This window comes from Ambystoma mexicanum, chromosome 1q, assembly GCF_040938575.1.
Source record: "Ambystoma mexicanum isolate Mex_15411 chromosome 1q, UKY_AmexF1_1, whole genome shotgun sequence".
Classification (NCBI taxonomy): domain Eukaryota; kingdom Metazoa; phylum Chordata; class Amphibia; order Caudata; family Ambystomatidae; genus Ambystoma; species Ambystoma mexicanum.
The window spans coordinates 1,461,982,709-1,462,002,316 of NC_090922.1; the positions used below are offsets into that span (position 1 = coordinate 1,461,982,709).

Sequence of the window (19,608 nt, forward strand, 5' to 3'; positions counted from 1 at the left end):
TCCCCCATCTCCTCTCCTTTATACGATACACCAGGAACCACTATTTTCACAGCTTGGTCAATCAGAGGTAATAAGGGGCATATCGTTTGGGAGAGATATCCACAAGCTGATGGCTTACGCTGATTACATGCTCCTCACCATCACCAATCCGGTTGTCTCACTTCCTGCTGTACTCTATGAATTGGAAAGATTTGGTATGGTGGCCGGCCTCAAAATTAACATCACAATGGAAAAAGCAATAGTGGGCCCGAGAATGGGAGAAAGGTTGTAGTTACCTAGATCAGACAGACCACGTAACATACATCATAGCGAGATTACTAAGGTGGTGGAAGATACGTGGGATCAAGTTGTCCGACACCATCACTTCACTTCATTCCCCCTCCCCTTAACCCCACTATTTGCGAACCCTCAGTTCACCCCCGGCTTCGACGTCAGCTCCCTGGGAGGTTGGGATGTACAAAATTACGAGAAATGGTTGTGGGGCAAGACATCAAATCCTTTTCTTCATGCAAAGAAGAGCTGGCTTTCCAGGAGCACCAGCGCTTTCAATACTTTCAGGTTTGTCACTGGATGATGGCCCCGGCGAACAAGTCAGCAGCTGAAAGAATACTTGCGCCTTTTGAGCAATCCCAGACCTCCAACACGGGGGATAAAAATTTGATTTCTAAAATATACAAGCTCCTAACTGACGGAGTCCCACAGAAAGTCCCCACTTATCAGACGGGTTGGGGGAAAACCCTGCGGTTCATGCCAACAGAAGGATTGTGGCCCCACCGCTGGTCAGATATTCCCCAGAATGACTAGATCTATACAGATCAGGGAATTTTGGCTCAAATGAATGTTCCAATGGCACTATACCCCTGAGCAACTACATACGATTCCCCCATCTATCCTGCACTCCTGTTGGAGGGAATGTGGGAGAGTGGGGGAGGGGCTGGTATCATGTTTGGTGGTCATGCCTCAAATTGCTCCTATTGTGGAAAGAGGTGAAGAGGAATATGCATGCAATTTTCGCTTTCACAGCGGAGAGACCCACAGGCGAATGTCGGCTGGGAATGGCACAACCAGAAAACAAACTTTGTCCAAAACACAAAAAGGACTTCTATATTCTCCAGTTGGTAGCCTTACTGGTGGGGTCCCAGAAATGGAAGTCTAAGGACCCTCCGCATATAAATGAATGGTACCATAAACTTTGGAACTTTATATCCCTGGAATGCATCACCTATACGATCCAAGGGGGTCAGGCCACATTTTCAACAGACTGGGCACCGATTTTGTTTTCCTACACGGAGAGTATATGGAACAATACTGTCCGCAGTACATACGAATATTGGGCATACTTTGAACACTTTAATATGTCAGGCATACCTGTGTACTGGGAGGGCAGGGGAGACGAGAGGGTTGTGGAGATGAATGGGAGTTAAGTTTGTTTTGTTCTGTTTTTCCATGTTTGAAAACCCAATATATTTGTTTTTTTAAAAAAAGCCTCGATGGAATAGTTAAAAACATTTCAATTCGAATTTTTTTTTTTATTTTGTAACGGAGATGAGTGCCCCCAAAGCCATCATGAAATCAGAAGCGAAGAGCCACAACACAGGGACGGCTGGGAGGGGTGATGAGGAACCTGCGGGATAAGAATCCATAGAAGATTACGTTAAGTATTTTTTCCTTCAATGGATTGCTTTTCTCCTGCAGATTCCTCATCTTGATAGACTCCCCAAGCAGTAAGCTAAAGGAGGACGGCAGAAAGGACGATATAAGCAGGTTCTGCAAAACCGCTCTGCCAAAACGTGCATCAGCTCCACGTGCAACATCCAAAGCATAATGCTTTGTAAAAGTATGTAATGAAGACCACGTGGCAGCACGTCAAATGTCCCGAACAGGTACCCCCCCCTTTGAAGAGCCGTGGAAGCAGTGACTCGCCCCTGGTGGAATGAGCCCTGATTCCTAGTGGGACTTCTTTTTCAGCTGACTCGTAGCACTCAGAGACGCATAAAATGTTCCAGCGTGAGATGGTTTGTATAGTGATCGCAAGACCCTTGTGGGAAAGAGAATGGACGACAAACAACTGGTCCATCTTCCTGAGCTCCGCTGTGCGAGCAACAGAAAAACTCAAGGCTTTTTTTCGGGTAGAGACCGTGAAATCGCTCTTCCTCATTTGAGAGGTGAGGAGGAGGGTAGAAAACCGGCAAGTCAATAGACTGTGAAAGGTGGAATTCCGAAACAACCTTCAAAAGGAACCCTGGTATAAGCTTAAGAGAAGCCTTCTCTCTGAAGAAACGCAAAAGGGGTGGCTTGCAGCATAATGCCTGCTGCTCGCTAACCCCCCAGGGCAATGGGAAGGCAAACAAAAAGGTTGTCTTAAGGGACAACAGCTTACGTGAAAAAGAATGCATTGGCTCAAACGGAGCCGCCATAAGAAAGGTCACAACTTTGTTGAGGTCCCAATCCGGAAACAACAAAGGGAGTTTGCAGAAATGTGTTGAGTAGGCCCTCCAGGAATTATATCATGACTGGTACAGAAACACAGAAAGGGCCGCCAAATACCCTTTGACCATTGTAACCAGAAGGCCTGCGGAGGCTAGCGACAGAAGGAGCTCCATCACCGCCATGGTGGGGCAAAAGACAGGACCAAGCTTGCACTCCCTACACCACGCCTCAAATCTTCTCCACCTGCACGCATACAGATATCTTGTGGACGGTCTGCGTGCAGCCAGCAGCACCTCAAGAACTTCCTCAGAGAGGTGCCAGTCATACCTCATCCGATCAAGACCCACGCATGTAAGTGAGGGAATCCGGGGTCCGGTGCAGTATGCAACCCCCTGACTTAGTGAGGAGTTCCAGCCGCTGAAGAAACCGGTGAGGTGGACAGATGGACAGATCCAAGAGGTCGGAGTACCACGGCCTCCTCGCCCAGTCTGGGGGGGTGGGGGGGTGGATTGATCAAGATCCTGGTCGATCAAAACCTCATCAACGTCTTGAGATTCCAAGGAATAACAGGGATCTGAGAGTACGCCTAATAGAGAGTGAATGTCCAATCCACCAGAAACGCACCCCAGTGCACCGTTCCCTGGGAATTCCCTTGAGCAAAATTGTTTGCACTTCCTGTAGGCTACCGTGGCAAACAGATCCAATGCTGGGGTACCCCAGAGAGCAAAGACCTCTTCTAGGACTTCCTGGCACACTTCCCACTCGTGTGAGACCGTGCTCTGCCTGCTCAGAGCACCCACCAAGCTGGTCTCTGCCCCTGCCAAATGAACTGCCGAGACCGAGATCCGATTCTCTAGCAACCAGAGCTACAGTTACATTGCTTTTGTGCAGAGGGGACGGGAATGCACTCCACCCTGCTTATTCAGGTAGTGAACGGGCACTGCAGTGTCCGTCAGAATCAGGACATGCTTTCCCATTGAGTGATGGGGCAAAGGCATTCAGGGATAGCTTGATGGCTCGCATCTCCAGCCTGTTGATATGCCACCTGGCTTCCGACGCAGTCCAAAGAGTGCTCATCTGCAAATACTCACATTGAGTGCCCCAACCCTTCATGGACATATCCGTGACCGCTCAGGTCTGAGGTCATGGAGGCCAGAAGGGTTCCCTCCTGCGCATGTCCAACCAGCCGGGTCCACAAACTACCTGGCTGGACACCCTGAGAGGATCAGAGAGAGCTGCCAGATACTGAGACCACTGGTCTCGTAGGTGCCACTGAAGGGATCTCATGCACAGTCTCGCCTCTGGCACCAGGAAAATGCATGAGGTGGAGAAAGGAAGCTGCTGGCAAGATGGCGTGGTTACGTTGTCGGCTCTCTCCTCGGGAGGGAAGGAGAAGCACAGCTTGTCTTCCAGACGAGACAAAACCTGTCCCACTGACTTCCCCCCAGATCAGCCAGTCGTCCAGGTACGGGAACATGTGGACTCCGGATCTCCTGAGGTGAGCCGCGACTACCGCCATGAGCTTGGTGAAGATCCTTGGAGCGGAGGTCAACGCAAAGGGGAGCACTTTGAACTGGTAGTGCTTGTCCCCAAAGAGGAACCGCAGGCATTTCCTGTGCTTCTGATGTATGGGTACATAGGTGATGAAGGCCGAGCAGAATCACAGTGCTGGAAGTGAGCCCAAATGGAGCCCTGAGGAGCTTATAATGTCCCAAAATAAATGGTAAGTTTGGGCCCTACAGTCAGCGCGAAGGTTGTGTAGTGCGCGACCTTAACGAATTGTCTTTATGTGGTTTCTAACCTTATTTGTCCTTTTCGCCTGCAGGTACAGCCTGGCGACATCAGATGAGGAGCAGCTGTCCGAAGATCTGTCGCTGGGAGATGGACGGCTGCAGCCACGAGGATGCTGGTAGAGAAGAGCTACTGTGTAAGTGCTGGACCTGCGGAGCAGGTAAGGAGTGCTGCAGGCGATAGTATTGCTGTAGCCAAGGAGGTGCGCTGCAGGCGATAGTATTGCTGAAGCCAGGTAGGTGCGCTTTAGACGATGTTAGATCGTATTGCTGAAAGCAGGTAAGATGCGCTGCTGTCGATGGTAGGCTTCGGGCGAGGGTATTGCTGGAATCAGGTAAGATGCTCCTCAGGCAATGGTTTTGCTGGAATCAGGTAAGATGCGCTTCAGGCGATGGTTTTGCTGGAATCAGGTAAGAAGCGCTTCATGCGGCAGTGAGCGTTACGCTGCATGAGCAGACTAATGCGAAGCGCTGGCATGCGGACAGGGAAGGCTTAAATAGCCTGGAGCCAGCCACGCCACCTTTGCTCTGCTTGATGACTCCACCCTGCCACTCCCAGAAGATGCTGCACACGTAGCCCAATGCATTCCTATGGCCACGCTCGGCCTGGATGCACATGGGGGCCCTGCAAGAGATGAAATAACATGTGCACTAGGAATAAAGTGTGCAGACCCTTTAAGTGATGTAACTTGTGGTCCTTGCCCTGAGGCCATGACATGCAGGTCTATGGACACCAGCCAGTCCGGAAGTTCGAGAGCGTGGATAATTTCTCTCACAGTCACCATTCTGAAACCGTTTTTTCTCAGAAACTTCTTTAGAGCCCTTAGGTCCAGAATGGGACAGAGACTTCATTTTTCGGGGTACCTGGAAATACAGGGAATACCAGCCCAACCGAGGCACCTCTTCCACGGCACCCTTCGACAACAGGGCTCTTAGTTCTTCCTAGTGCTGCTGTCCTGGTTGGATTGGTGATGATGGGGATCTGTCTGGATGTTTTCTTAAAAAGGGCAGACAATAACCCCACCAAATTAATTGTAGGGCCCGGGCATCTGAGGTTATCTCCTGCCACTGGGACCAATGCCCTGCCAAACGTCCACCCACCGGTATGTCGTGGGAGGGGAAAATCAGGGTGGCTTCGAAGGCGCAGCCGCACCAGCCGCAGCTGTCGTCTGCTGGCCCGTAGAAGCTTCTCAGCCCCTTCCGGGACGCGAGGAATGCCTCTGCCCTTGCCTGGCTTGTGGGGGCACATAGACCATATTTCCTCTGCCTCTAGAGGCAAAGCTGAAGGCAGGTTTAGCTGGCTGCAAAACCAGGCCCAGCGACTTAGCAGCAATTTTAGACTCCTTAAAATTCTCCAAAGAATCATCTGCCTTCTGTCCGAAGAGCATCTCCCCCTCAAAAGGCATCTCTAGAAGGCGGTTTTGTACATTGGGGGAGTAGCCAGAAGTTTTCAATAGGCCTGCCTTCTCAACTACTGCCGACCCCACGGAGCGGCCACCTGAGTCTGCAATACCAAGGCCTGTTTGCAAGGACTGCTTGGCCATTTTCATTCCATCCTCCACCAGCTGTATAAATCCATCTCACATAGGACCTTCCGTAACGTATTCTGCTGCATGCTCAACAGCCTTCCTCAAGCCGTATGAGAATTTAGCAAAACCGCAAGCTATTTTTGTGGCCTTGAGAGACATGCTGCCTGAGGTAAAAACTTTTTGGACCAAAGCGTCCATTCTTTTCCCTTCGCTATCTGTAGGGAGATTTGATGAGGAAGCTGCACACCTTGAGGATATAGTGGCAAGATGAACTACCAGCCCTTCCGGAAGGGTGTGTTAAGAGGAAGGAAGGGTCCCTTCTTGCCAACCTGTACTTCCCTGTGACATTGGTATTCGCGGGGGGGAAGTGCATGGATTTTGCTAGATGGAAGCCAAAAGGTCAGCTATGGCCTGATTGAAGGGCATGCTGTGCTCAATAGCCGGGCCCTCATCCAGGATATCTATAAGACTGTCTTGCAGGGACTTGGGTTGCAATTTAGTGCATAAACAGACGTTGAGTGGGTCTGTCACCGATATTTTGGCCTTGCAATCGGAGCACTGCTTGAAACCAGAGATCCATTGCGAAGACATGTAGAGGTAAAAATGAAAAAAACATTGCCTGAAAACGTCAAGTAAACTCGAGTAGGTTCCTGATGCAGCGTGCGAGTGTGCGGAAAAAAGGAACTGAAGCATGGGGTGTAGTGACGTGGTATATGTATGGTGCCTGATGTCAATTCCGATGTTCAACAGCCCAGTCAAGGTCCACTACGTCCCCTGTAGAAGATTTTCTGAGCAGCAGAGCTGGGAGATGGATATCTATCAAGATGAGGAATCTGCTGGAGAAAAGCAATACATTCATGCCTGTACTTAACCAGGTTATTTTGTCAAGATGGAGCCATTATTTCCAAAACCACCACTATGAGTACTTGGAATTACCCAAATTGATAGTTTACAAACAATCGTATGGTAAATCTGGCCAAATTCGGATCGTTTGTAAACGATCAGGTCAGGCGATCACTACCAAACCTGGCTAGCGGAGGTTGCAGGGGTGTCCCCCGCTCACCATGTTTTGTAGGCATGGCTTTTGGGTACAGCAGGGATTTTTAGTAAATATTAAAGAATATCCAATGTCATTTTAAAAGCTTACTTTTATTTTTCACTGCAGAAGTTAAGGATAGCTATACTGCAAGTTATTTTAGTAAACATGCGACTACTCTTCCTGGGAGTGAATTGCGCTAGCAATTGTTACTACAATGTATACTGACTTTATTTTGGAAGGAATTGTGCTGTGAGTAGAATTTGTGTTCCACCCTCTAACCCAGTGGTATTCAACCTTGTTTTTATATGGAGGCCTAACCCCCAGTCCCAAAGAGTGAACAACATACTGTCTAGCCATCATGTGGCCATTTCTATAAATGTAATATTATGGCTTAGTCCGCCTCAATTGATGTGGCGTGTCAGTGTTGACTTTAGGGCCTTTTAGGACTATTTTATTGGTAGGTTAAAATGTCTGGTTTCCTTTTCTGCCTACTCCATGCCTATATGAATTCGGTCCTGACCCAGGGTCTAGCGTTCCATGTAATAATGTCGCCACAAAAATCTCGCCATGCAAAAATATTGCCGAAAAATGGCCGTTTTTTGTGGCGACCTTATTGAATGGAACATGCGGGGGACACCCCCGCAACCCCCAAATGTTTTTATTATTATTTTTTTTACTTTTTTTTTTTTTGCCCCTGTCCCCATATATATGGTCACCCATATAATATTGCCACAACCTTTTCCCGGCGATATTATTTACGGCGACCATATATATGGGGATAATATTACCCGATACCGGGTCTAGGCCCTACCACATATAAACTTTCACATATAACCGGAGACACTGTGCTTAAACATGCAGGCCTAGAGTGGTTTTACCTGATCTGCTAGGGCTGTGGTTCCCTTATTCTAGCCCCCCCCTCTGTTATATTTTGGTTCTTGGAGATAGTGGGCCCGCACAAAGGAACCTGCAGGGTGAGGAGAGTCCTTAAGACATTTATTCTTTTTAGAATATCAGTGCACTATGTACATATTTGACCTAATGGAGATCTGTCTAACATAATAAATAAATATATATCAGTATGGTATATTTTCTCGAGATACGTGTGCAGACTAAGTGTACCTCAGTTTCAGCCTGCTACCCCTAGCTGACAGTCAAGCCTTGTCACTCTTTCCATATTACTCATCTTCAAGAGAGGTTTGGCTTCTGTTACCGCGTCCAAGTCCTGACCCTGCCAGTCGGGATGGGGGATCCCACTGTTGATCACCCCATACCTGCACTCCCCAATTCTGGACAGTTTCTGGTTGTTCCACAGGACTTCCAATACCACAGAGCAAACCACCCAGCAGCTATAACAAACCAATCTGCTGTGCGACCACGCACTAACACAACGGCAGCATTCGCTGTGCGCGGCGTGTGCCAGTATTGCTCTAACACACAGAGACATTGTACTCACCCGCGAGAGGGAAATGGAGCAGTACCCTCACCAAGCATCTCTAACTGTCGGAAAGCTCTTACACGACCTAGGCCATTGAACATGGCAGGCTACCTCTGCCCAAGACCAGCTGACCCTTGTACGAGAAACCATCAGGGTTTAAAACCTCTTGTATATTTTATTGCTAGTAAAACCTCCCGACCAGGGACAGAGACAGGCAGCAGTTGGCTGGCAGACCCAGCTGAGTGTGAGAGACAATAGAGGGGGAAAAGGGTGGATAAAAATGACAGGAAGCAGAAGGTGTGAGTTATTCAGGTGAGGCCAAGGGAGGAGAAGGGGGGGATCAAGAGAACAGGCGGAAGAAGGACGAAGCAGAGAAGCGTGGTGGAGAATTGTTAAATGAGTGTGTATGACGAGTTATTGGTTGGTGGGAAGAAGTGAGTGGTATTTGGGTTAGAGTGTGTGTGCAAGGTGAGTGATTGAGACCACTAGCGAGAGAGTACTGAGTGAATGGGAAGGTGACTGTGAAAGTGAAATGAGGGTGACTGCAGCAGAAGGTATGAGACAAAAGGTATGTGATCAACTTTCAGGGGACCAGTGGTCCAGGGATGCATATCAGTTTCTAAAGCATCAATCAGCCCCACACCTCTAGTACACCAGAAGGGTTCGAAAAGATAGGAAACACAAGAAAATTATAAACTTCCTTATACAATTTTGGTAAAGTCGACGGAACGGCAGGCTTATCTCTGCAAGGTTTCAACACAGTGAAAATACAACTATTACCCAATGATAAAAGGCACTGTCCAGTCAAGGTTGTATAAACATATCTACTTTATCATTATTCAACAGACAGTACTAGCACACTACAAAATACCCACCCTGTAAAGGAATACAGAGGACAGACGGTTTCAAGAAGGAGAAGGGATGCACTCTGAATACTAATAGGAGGGTAGTCAGTAAAGTAATTAATTGCAATAGTTCAAGAATAATTGGTTTCAGCACAAAGAGCAATGGGTCGTAAAATGTCACTATGGGCCTTCAGAGAATGACCAGGAGAACAGAACGACAATGCACCTTGCGCTTGTTGAAGTTCTTGGTGCACGACGGGGTCGAGTCGATTTCAGTCCGCTTTGCAGTTCCTGCGACAGAGTTCAAGACAGGAGATAGCTGCAGGTTTCGTCGGGCAATTCAGTGAGCGCATCTGGATGGATGGCTGCAGGCTGGCATACATGGCGGCTTGGGTCAGGAATCACTGTCTCAGTGCTAGTTGGTGGGTCTGAAGCACTGGTCGAGGCATCTCGGACATTAGTGACAGCAGCGTGAAAACAGTTAGTGCAGTCGGTTGAAGCTCGAGGAGTTAGAGTGCCTCGAAAATGTCCTTTAAGGCGGACGCTGGTTGATGCTTGTTGATGCACTCCTCCTAGATTCTTCACTGGCCTCGTGTCATCCTTTAAAATGGACAGCGCAAAGCTGAGGAGAGTGTTGCACGCAACGGCCTTGTCCTGGGTTTGGTTCAGAGACACTCTGGCACTTCCCACCTAGGAAGCTTGCTTGCCGAGCCCAGTAGTGCACGCTGTGTGCTTGCTGGGTACCGGTTCTGGAGCTGCTGGAGGGACCTCTGGATTCAGTATCTCCATCTGCTCCCTGGGAGATGTTTAGGGGAGGAATCTTGCTTCCCTCTTTGGAAATCCTGGCCTTCCTTCACTACTGAAAGCTGTAGGCAGACTGGACCTTCGGCAAGTGTCCAAATAAGTTCTTCTTGTTACTCCTTTGGAAAGGGTTGAGTTCTGCCAAAAGAAGGGCTCAACCCGCTTTTAAAGCCAAATGGGGCCCAGTGATTGGTCTAAGCTAAGTCTACCTTAATGCACCAATCCTTAGACCCCACCAATAATCTCCTGTATGCGTGAGGTCATAACCAGAGTGCTTTGCAACAGGAAAGGTAAAGGGGTGAAAACATGTACTTCTAAGTCCCAACCATTTTCCTGTCTGTTATGGATCAAAGGGTCTTGCTGGTTAATTGAGCTCTGTCGTTTCTGATTAAAGCGGCAGGTCTCCCGTGAAGCGGCAGCCAGACCAGCTTTTTGGTCGCCGCCAAATCTCATACTCGTAACCTTCTGAATGCCCCCGCCACCTTTCAGGGACGACTCCTATAAACAGCTGTCTCAGACAGGACATTTCACTGCCCTTGATACTAAGAGGCGGGAGCTGGCTTTAGGTTGACAATGATGCACATCAAATGTGTTGGGGGTTCCTGTCTTTTGATAGCCCTGCTTGAATGAACTCTCATCAGTATGCCTAGCTGTCAACAGCAGGGCCATCAAAGGAAAGTGCACATATATGGAGCCTTTGTTATTTAATTAGGATGGCCATGGCAGGGGGAAGGCTTTGCCCTCTCCCTTTTGGGATGCCTTGATACACTCTTGGCTGTCACATTCCAACTAAATGTGACAGAGGGGGACAGTGCCTGTAGGCTGTGTCCACCCAGAGTATAATGGTCTATGTCTGTCATGCGGTGAGCACAGGAAAATGTGTGCAGATTAGCTCCAAACATTTTCAGGAGGTTGATCTACCATCATTAAATATCAAAAAAGTGCAGGAGAGTGCACACCCACTGTGTGGATGGTTGAATTCCTCACAAGGTATGCATGGAGAGAGTAGTAGAAGAGGAGAGAATAGTAGTAGTCTAGAGAAGGGAAGAGAAGTTGCGGAGAGAGGAGAGTAGTCATTGAGAGGGGAGAGTAGTCAGGGAGAGTAATCATGGAGTGGATAGGGGAAAGTAGTTGCGGATAGAGCCGTAATGGTGTTGTGAAGGGATAATAGTAGTAGTGTGGAGAAGGGAAAATAGATATGGTGGGGAGAGGGAGAGTATTAGACAGGCAGAACACAGAGGGTGCAGGCAGTAGAGACAAGAGGTACAGAAAAGGAAGGAGAGAAAGTGGAGAGATTGTGGGTGGAGTAGTAGGGAGGAGAGAAGATCGAGGGAAGGGAGAGCAACAGTGACACAAGGAGAGGAACATCAGATTGCAGACGAGTAAGACCAAATGAAGCTCGAGTGTCTGGACGGCACCAACCCTGACATTATACTATATTGGGGAACTTGGGTCAGGCAACAAACAAGATTGTTCCCAGAAAAGTGCTTGCCTTTAAGGCCATCCTGCTACACATTTTTCTTTTTTAGAAAGTAGAGGTTACCAATCAATAGCGACAACCTCTGAGTTGAGTGGCGCCTGGGTTAGGAAAGGAACAGCATTCACTAGACGAGATAGAGAGGGATGGCACAAAGCAAGTCCATTTACTATTCCGAAAATAAAAACCGTTGAACAGTCTTCAAGAATAGGTTTGTTCTTTGGACCATCTGCAACACTTCCCTTTCTTGTCAGTTGTTCTAGCGCCCTCCTCTTTTATATCAGTGGTTGCAGATCTCTCAGAGAAGACGTCCACAGCACGATGAAAAACCCAGGTAAGTATAGGCCCCTTTCTTTCCTAGGTGCCGTTTACAGGATCCAATCCCCATCGGCTTGTACCCTGAGCTAATGACTATCTCCATGGCAGAAAAGAACAAACTGTCTTCCCATGACGACTTACTTCAAGCAGAGCATGAAGAATCCAGAAAGGAAGCCTCTGCCAAGCAGGGTAGCCAGCCTATGAATTTCCCAGGGAGTGCCGTTACTGAGATTTTAGGAAAGTGTTACAGCATACAGGCAGCGAGCGAGTAGGCTGCAGTTCTGACATGGGATACCTGGTGGGTGCCAGGCAACAGAGCATTGCGTACTCTACACAGCTACTGGGAAGACTGAGGACCCCTGAACATGGATCCTGGCGGCTCAGTGTACATATATATAGAGAGAGAGACAAAGCTAGAGTGTAGATGCTGGGGGTGCAGAGAACAATTTATCACATAGGGGACCAATCACAATTAAAATATAATTTTAATGATGAGTCAAAGAGGTTAAAACAACCAATTAAATGAAGTGGTCCATAGTACAAAACATACAATATTCCAAACATCAAAGCAAAAACTAAAACAGGAATTACGTAACAGACTAGTTCGGCTAGTTATAAAACCAAAGTGTTGAGAGAGCACAAGTGGGTACCTATTAAACAGATTATATAGTACCCTACTTTCGTAAGCATCAATGTGTCGTAAGTTTAAATCTCTGGTTAAAATACAGAGCGCATCAGCCCAGTACAAATTGATCCCAGCATGGGGATAAACAGCTGGGGCAACCAAGGACGTCCTAAGGAGCTGATGAGGTGGAATGTTGAAGTCCCAGTACCCGCCAACGTGGTGGCAGCTACTAGCACCAAGGACGAAAACTCTGGTGGTAAGCGGCCTAGACAATAGTTTCAGCATGGAAGGCTTGTCTCAGTAAATGTGGGGAGGCAGCAGGAGGATACATGAAGCCAGGACAGGACTCCCATGAGCAGACACCCAAGTTGGGATATGACCAAACTACTGCACTCAGCCAGTATGGTCAAGTGAGAGTTCAAATCGGTGTGTTATCAGTGGGAAGTTGCTGACCCAGGTAAATGACCTAGGAGGTATAACTTACCATGCGTATATAGGAAATGTGACCAAGTATTGGGGCGAATCCCCAGAGATGAGGGGAACAAACCTTTTTGGACGAGACATTGTTTTGCCATGATAAATGTTTGCAGAGGCAAGTATAGGGGTAGGCTGAATCAAAGAGGACCAGCTAGCCATAAGCCATTGCCATTAGAACAGTGGATGTCCCAGCTACAGGTGTATTGGGCTCTGTGGTGGTGGAGTTCCATACAGAGCGATAGTGGCAGAAAGGAGAGCATCTAAGCTAGGAGATACTCTCAAATTACTTACAAACATCTGGCAAATAGATGCATGGTATGAGAATGAGATCACCTTAAGCACAACGTGCTAGGACTGATTTTCTATACTCTGGCCTAGTTGATAGATGTTTAGAAGGCCAACAGAGTTTAGTGTCCGGGACAACTCAGGGATCTGAGGCCAAACCAGTTCAAGGTAGCAAGGCGAGTGGTCAAGACTAAGTCTGAAGAGGTGGTGAGCCTGTAAGGGGCCCTTAAAGAGTACACACATTAAAAAGTCAAGGAACATACTTATTATAAAAATACTTATTTATGGCTATATAACACCATGAATAAAGACTACTAGCATGTAATATTATCACACAATAAATAAATGATACATATTTACAATCCCTGGAGTAGGGCAAAATACATAAACTGCAAAGGAAAGTAGGTATTAGTATGCCGTACTACAGGTCCACAGAGATACAAACCTAACTTTAAAAGTACATTCCTAAGATGTACGGGCCTTGTGGCCAAAAGCTCACCAAATTACCACACAGTTTTGTGAGACAGGAAAACGTTAGTTGAAGGCTGCTGGGGTCCAATGAGGAACTCCAAGGGGTAGAGGACAAGTTATTCAAGCTAATAAAAGTGTCCCTCACTTTCGGAACGCTTGCGCGAGCAAGCAGTAATAAAGCTAAACTATTAAAAAAAACTTAGCAAACTTTCAAAGGGGAAATTAGAGGTTCAGGTAAGTACTGTTACAACTCACCCCTGTACTCCGATTCTTCTTAAGACTTGGCAGGTTTTCTGAAGAGGGTCCAAGGTCACTTTTCCCACCTTCAGCTACAGTTCTTTCTCTTTCTTTTTCTCTCTCTCTCTCTCTCTCTCTCTCTCTCTCTCTCTCTCTCTCTCTCTCTCTCTCTCTCTCTCTCTCTCTCATAAAAGCAAAACTTTGGGGTTCCATAAAAAGTGAGGGAAAGGTGCTGTAACAAGAAATCTTTCCCAACACAAAGGAAAATACTTTTCCCACTGGTGGGGAGCTGGCACATCCTTTGGGGATCACTGTGGGAAATGCTCCATATTACTCTGTATCTTGCACGTCTTAAATGATTGCCCATCAGCAACGCTTCGAATATCAATTTAGGTCTTGTTTTCAAATGTGTTCATGCCTTAGCCCCTTATCTTTGTTCTATTTTTCTCTAGATCTTCCCTCTCGCATTTTTCGTTCTGCATCACTGTGCCTGTTGACTGTGAATGGTCCTCCATTCGACACCTTCACGTGTTCATTCTTTTCAACTTCTTGCACCCAAGCTATTGAACTCTTTACCACTACTCTATATTCATCCAGATTTTTATTACCTTTTCAAAATTTGATGTGCTGTCTATAATTTTTGTAAAGCGCTTTGGAAAAAAGGGCTACATAATCACCAAATTGGCATCGGTAGCCTAAGGAGTCAGGGGTCAGCTGTGGTATAGACAAAGATGTCTGCATCCTGGGGACAAAGTTTCATCAACCGAGAAAAGGACAACAGTGGTGGGTGTTGGTAGGACGGCTCCCTGGAGGGATTCCTAGTGAAAGAATGGTCCCAGCTTTGCAAGGGGTGGGCATACAGGGAAGAGATGTGCCATTATGCCAGTGGAATGGGTTGTGGAGATTTAAGGGGATGGGTTTGTGCTGCCGACACTTGGGTCGTGGGCTCAGCGATGGAGGCCGTGGCTTAAAAATGTAGAAAGATATTACATGTATGATGTTAAAGCCATCAGTGGCTAGTCCAGCCACTGGGCCACAGCAATGACATTTTACAAAACTGGGAGGTCAAAGTGGCCAGGTTAACTGGAATGCAAAAGATTACCTAAATGGTAGAATTCTAGGTTAGATTTCGTGCATGTGCATTGCAGTGAGTTCTTTTTGAAAGGTAGGGTAGAAAGAGGTGGATTGCACCCTTGAGTGGAAGAAAACTGAAGGAGTGTGTCCCAGATCTTGGGCACAGCACCTAGAAACATCTAATTCAGAGTCTGCTGTCTCTCGAGAACACTCATGGATTTTCCCTGATGCCAAGTTTTAGGGTGTAAAATAGGAAGCTATGCCACTTGTCACAACCTCTGCTTATAAAAAAAGACCTCCCCCATTTCTGCCGTTCCTTCATCTGGCCCATGCCCACTGTCGTTTAAACTGGTCTGCGCCCATGGTTAGAAAACAGGGTATTTATCTACATGATCAACTCTCTATATCATCCTACATAAACTTGGCTCAGCTCCTCATTTCACCTCTGCACTGGCAAATGGCCATTTCCTTTCCTTGTACTCCCACACAAGGATATTGGGATTAATGTCCTAACATCCTATTACCTGGACCATGGAAACAGCACTCAACTTGGTCTTCTGAATCTCTCCTCACTACTCCACCAATACAGTACGATGCTCCATGCCTCTTTCAAGGCCATATATCCAACATCTAGCCACCTTATACCGACTGCCAGTATCAAGATGCACTGAATTCAAATCTGTATGCATTAGCTAGATTGATTACTTCAGAAAAGAATCTGCTTTCCCCATCATCCAAATTCCATTTCATAGCCCTGCAAAAACCAGCGCGCCACATCCCGAAACATACTCGCCGCTCAGTCTGTCACAAATCATGTACTTCAGTCACACATTTGTCATGCTTGACTCATGACCATGAAAACGACTTGCACCTTTGGACAAGACCATTCAAGATCATATATCCTTCAGACTGCCTCTCCCCCTTGCCATCATAATCAGAACACCAAGAGACCACCTCACTAATGGTCACTACACTCTACAAATTCTAACAACAATATTGACAACATTGTTCCTTGTGAAAACAGCGAGGATAAAAGAATGCAAGCATAGAAATAGACAAAGTGCGCCACGGATCATCATGGATAGCTCAATCAAGCACAGATAAGGAAAACATAACGGCAAACTAAGACATGGAAAGGGAAAGATTCTGTAAAACACTATTTATTCTGAAAAATGTCTGAGTGAGAGGGTCAACAGTTCACCATTTTGCCACAGCAGCAATATTTCCTGTACAGTGCACTGATAAACATATCACCCCTTACCAGATCCAGCTCTGCCGCCACTGCCTTACCTGCTCTTTGCTCTCCTCCATGCGGGCCTTTTGCACAAGACGGATGAACTCCTTGCGGTCCTCGTAGCGGATTGCCGTGCTGGCCCCATTGGGGATGAGCTCCACAACCCTCTGGTCGCTGAGCACAGTGGTGTAAGTTAACTCTCCACAGAACTTGAACTCAAAGGTCTCTTTGTCCATCACTTCCATCACTTCAAGCAGTTTCACCTAGAGGACAGAGAGTGGTCAATACTAGTGCTGGTCTCTGAAAATACACATAGGAGATCAGAGGCAATTTATATGGCCTACATGCAGTACTATCATCAATCCACCAGGGCTGGCATCTGGGTATCTTATCACTGAAATGGTTTTACTTTTTGCCCAGAAACATATAAGTGTTAATGGGCATCAAGGGTGTGTTGAAAGCCGCAAACAATAAGACTTGCATTAGTGAAATATGGGCAGACAATGTATGTTTGCATGTAAAACAGAGCACGGCAACAATAGCAAAAGGGGGAGTGTTTCAGTAGAGTATGAAAGTCCGAAAGCAATATTGGTGCATAAATCCGTGCCATGAGTACATGCGACACTGAAAACGACTGTCTAAGCAGCAGAAGTGGCAGATGTGTGACTAAATACCCAAGCACGAGTCTCCTCCTTGGGTGCACCTACTCAAAACTGAACAGACAAGAAGTCAGCATGAAGGTGGTGCCATCTGTGGCCTTATGGGAACTGTATACTTACTAAGCACCTCATTTCCACACTTTATACAGACCTCCGCAAATGTCAGGGCATAGTAACACACCTACCTTTACCCTTTACTGAATTCCTTTGGCAAGTCTTTGCTTTAATGTTCCATTCAAGATCCAGAGCAGTTTTAGGAATGATTTCTCTTTTAGGCAACGTCCCCTCTAAATTCAATGGACCCCCAAATCTTTTGCTTTTGTTTTTGAATCTATCCTGACTTTTTACAGAGACGTGAAGCCTTTAGCTTCACTTCCCTGGACTTTTGCTAATTTTGTCAGAAAACTGATTAGTCCTCATTAGTGGGATACTATGTTTTGCTTTTGCCTTTGACGTTTTACCAGTTTGGGTAACTTTTTAAGAGTGCACATCACATCTTACAATGCAGTGAGTTGGTTTTTCTTTTTTATCACCCTAGTCTTTTTTCACCAAGGATTTCTGGTTACTGGTATACGTGCCTAAAGACAAGCTGGTGGCAGCAGACATATCTTTAACATTTTTGCGTTATTTCTAGTGTGCACATACGCGTCTACCGCATATGGCTACCAAATGTGGCTAGTGCCCTAAAATGACCGTGCCATGAGATTTTACTCTTGTTCTTTGGTCATATTGTTTCTTGGCCTTCTTCCTGGCTTCTCAGGTCAGGAAATCCCTTATATGGGTATGCATTTGCCCAGAGCAGCTTTTGCAGGCTACTTAATGCCATTTGTGTGTGGACGCAGGAAGTGTGTAGGTCGTTCTGGTCCCATTCCACATTCACGGTGCCAGAGAGTCTGGCCATTGTGCAGGAGTAAAACTCACATTGGTCCGTGACTAGACCACTGCTGACTGCTTGAATGGTGAATATTCTTACCGTTGGTGGGCTTGGACTTGCTTCCAGAAAGGATTTAGAATAGGACAATGACTCCTGTAGCCATTTCTTCAGATCAACTTTGGAGCCAAGTATCCTGTGTAGAAGAGCAAATGACTGAAGATCCATGGACGACTTCCCAAGAGACCTGGCAATCCTTCCTGCGTTTGGCCCAGTGAAACCCCGCTGCACTACCTGATCTGCGAAGGGCCTCTGTGGTGGTTCAACCTTTCAATTGGCGAGATAAATAAAGTTACTCACCGTAGTGACTAACATACTCCTAGTCCATAGCCCCTTTCCTCCATACTTGTGGGACATTCAGTCCTTCGGGACGGACCCAGAGTACCTTTTGAAGCCTCAAAAAATGTATTGTCCTTTTATTTTTACGCATGTCCATTACAAATGGCTTTAACCCCGCCTTCCTGAGCTCCAGCCAACACATCGTCCTTAAGTCCTTTTCTATCACCAAGGTCGGAAGACATATTAGCAATAAGAGGGCACTTTTTGAAGGGGAGAGACGGGTGAGCGTATGGCGAAAAGGGGACTATGGACTAGGAGTACGTTAGTCACTATGATGAGTACCTGTTTTACTCCTATGTCCCGTCCCCTTTCCTCCATACTTGGGGAAGATTCAAAAGCACTGATACTAAAACTAGATGGATGGAAAACTCCCTCACTGAAACAGGTTCTTCAGCACAGCCTGACTGAGTGTCCGCTCATGAACTAAGGTCGATGCAATACCGTTTACAAAAAGTGGAGGACGAGGCCCACAAGGCCGCCCTAACAATGGTTTCCCAAGGAACATATTTTTGAAAAGCTACGGCCGCAGCTTTATCTCACATTAAGAGTGCATGGATGCCTTTTGGAGGCTTTGAAGGCCCTGAACTGAGTATGCTTTTGAAATGTAGGAGGCTATCCAGCGGGAAATGGAGGTGTTAGACGGCTGCAGTCCGTTTGGATTTCCAAAAGTAACAAGCAGATCAAAAGAGGTTCTGAAGTCTTTCATTTTTTCTAAGTAAAACTTGAGAGCCCTTCTAACGTCCAGGTTGTGGAGGACCCGCTCGGCGTCGGAGGCCGGGTACGGAAAAAAAGACTCATGGGGAGATAGACTGATTAATGTAAAATTCCTACCCAATTTTTGGAAGGAAGGAGGGGGTGTGCACGGAGCACCACCTTGTCTTTATGGAAAGCCAGAAAAAGCTCCTCTATGGAAAGAGCCTGCAGCTCCCTTATTCTTCTGGGTGATGTAATGGCAACAAGAAAACCCACCTTCTAGATGAGGAGTTTCAGCTCCACTGTTGCCAAAGGTGCAAAAGGTTTGTGACAAAGCACGTTGAGCACCACATTGAGGTCCCATTTAGGGGGAGGTGGATTGACGAGTGGAAAAAGGTGAAGCAGACCAGTAAAATGCATAATAACCGGATTCATGAATGTGAAGGTAAGCACCAATAGCGGAAAAGTATGTTTGACATGAGTGGATATGAATGACCATAGCCACAATGTCCTAAATAATTTACGAAAAGGACACAATCTATAGATGCCCGACATGGATTAAGCTGCTATTCTAGTCACCAATAACAGAAACTGAGCCACTTGCTGCTGTACTGAGCACATGTTGAAGGTTTGCGTGAGCCGCCTGTATGATGCGCATATTGTCCTCTGAAACAGTAAACTGCGCTAGCGACCTGATCTCAGGAACTATGCTGCCAAGCTGAAGGATTGTGGGGAGGGATGCCAAACCTGTTGCTCAAGATCGGGAAGCTCCGGAAACTTGCTCCAAGGATGAACTGACATATGTTGCAGCTCCAAGAACCAGAACCTGGCTGACCTCCAAGGACCTAGGAAGAACAGAGTGCAACTGTGCATCCTGAGCTTCAACAGCGTCCGATGGATCAAGGAAAGAGGAGAG

The 19,608-nt window shown here is 46.8% G+C and overlaps 1 protein-coding gene across 1 annotated transcript in view; it reads right to left on the reverse strand.

Moving 5' to 3' along the window:
• Positions 1–19,608, reverse strand: part of HECTD3 (HECT domain E3 ubiquitin protein ligase 3) — a 623,726-nt gene that overhangs the window by 67,065 nt on the left and 537,053 nt on the right. Inside the window, exon 16 of the mRNA XM_069642356.1 lies at positions 16,127–16,333. Coding sequence (XP_069498457.1) covers positions 16,127–16,333 — 207 coding nt within the window. The remainder of the gene's footprint in view (positions 1–16,126; positions 16,334–19,608) is intronic.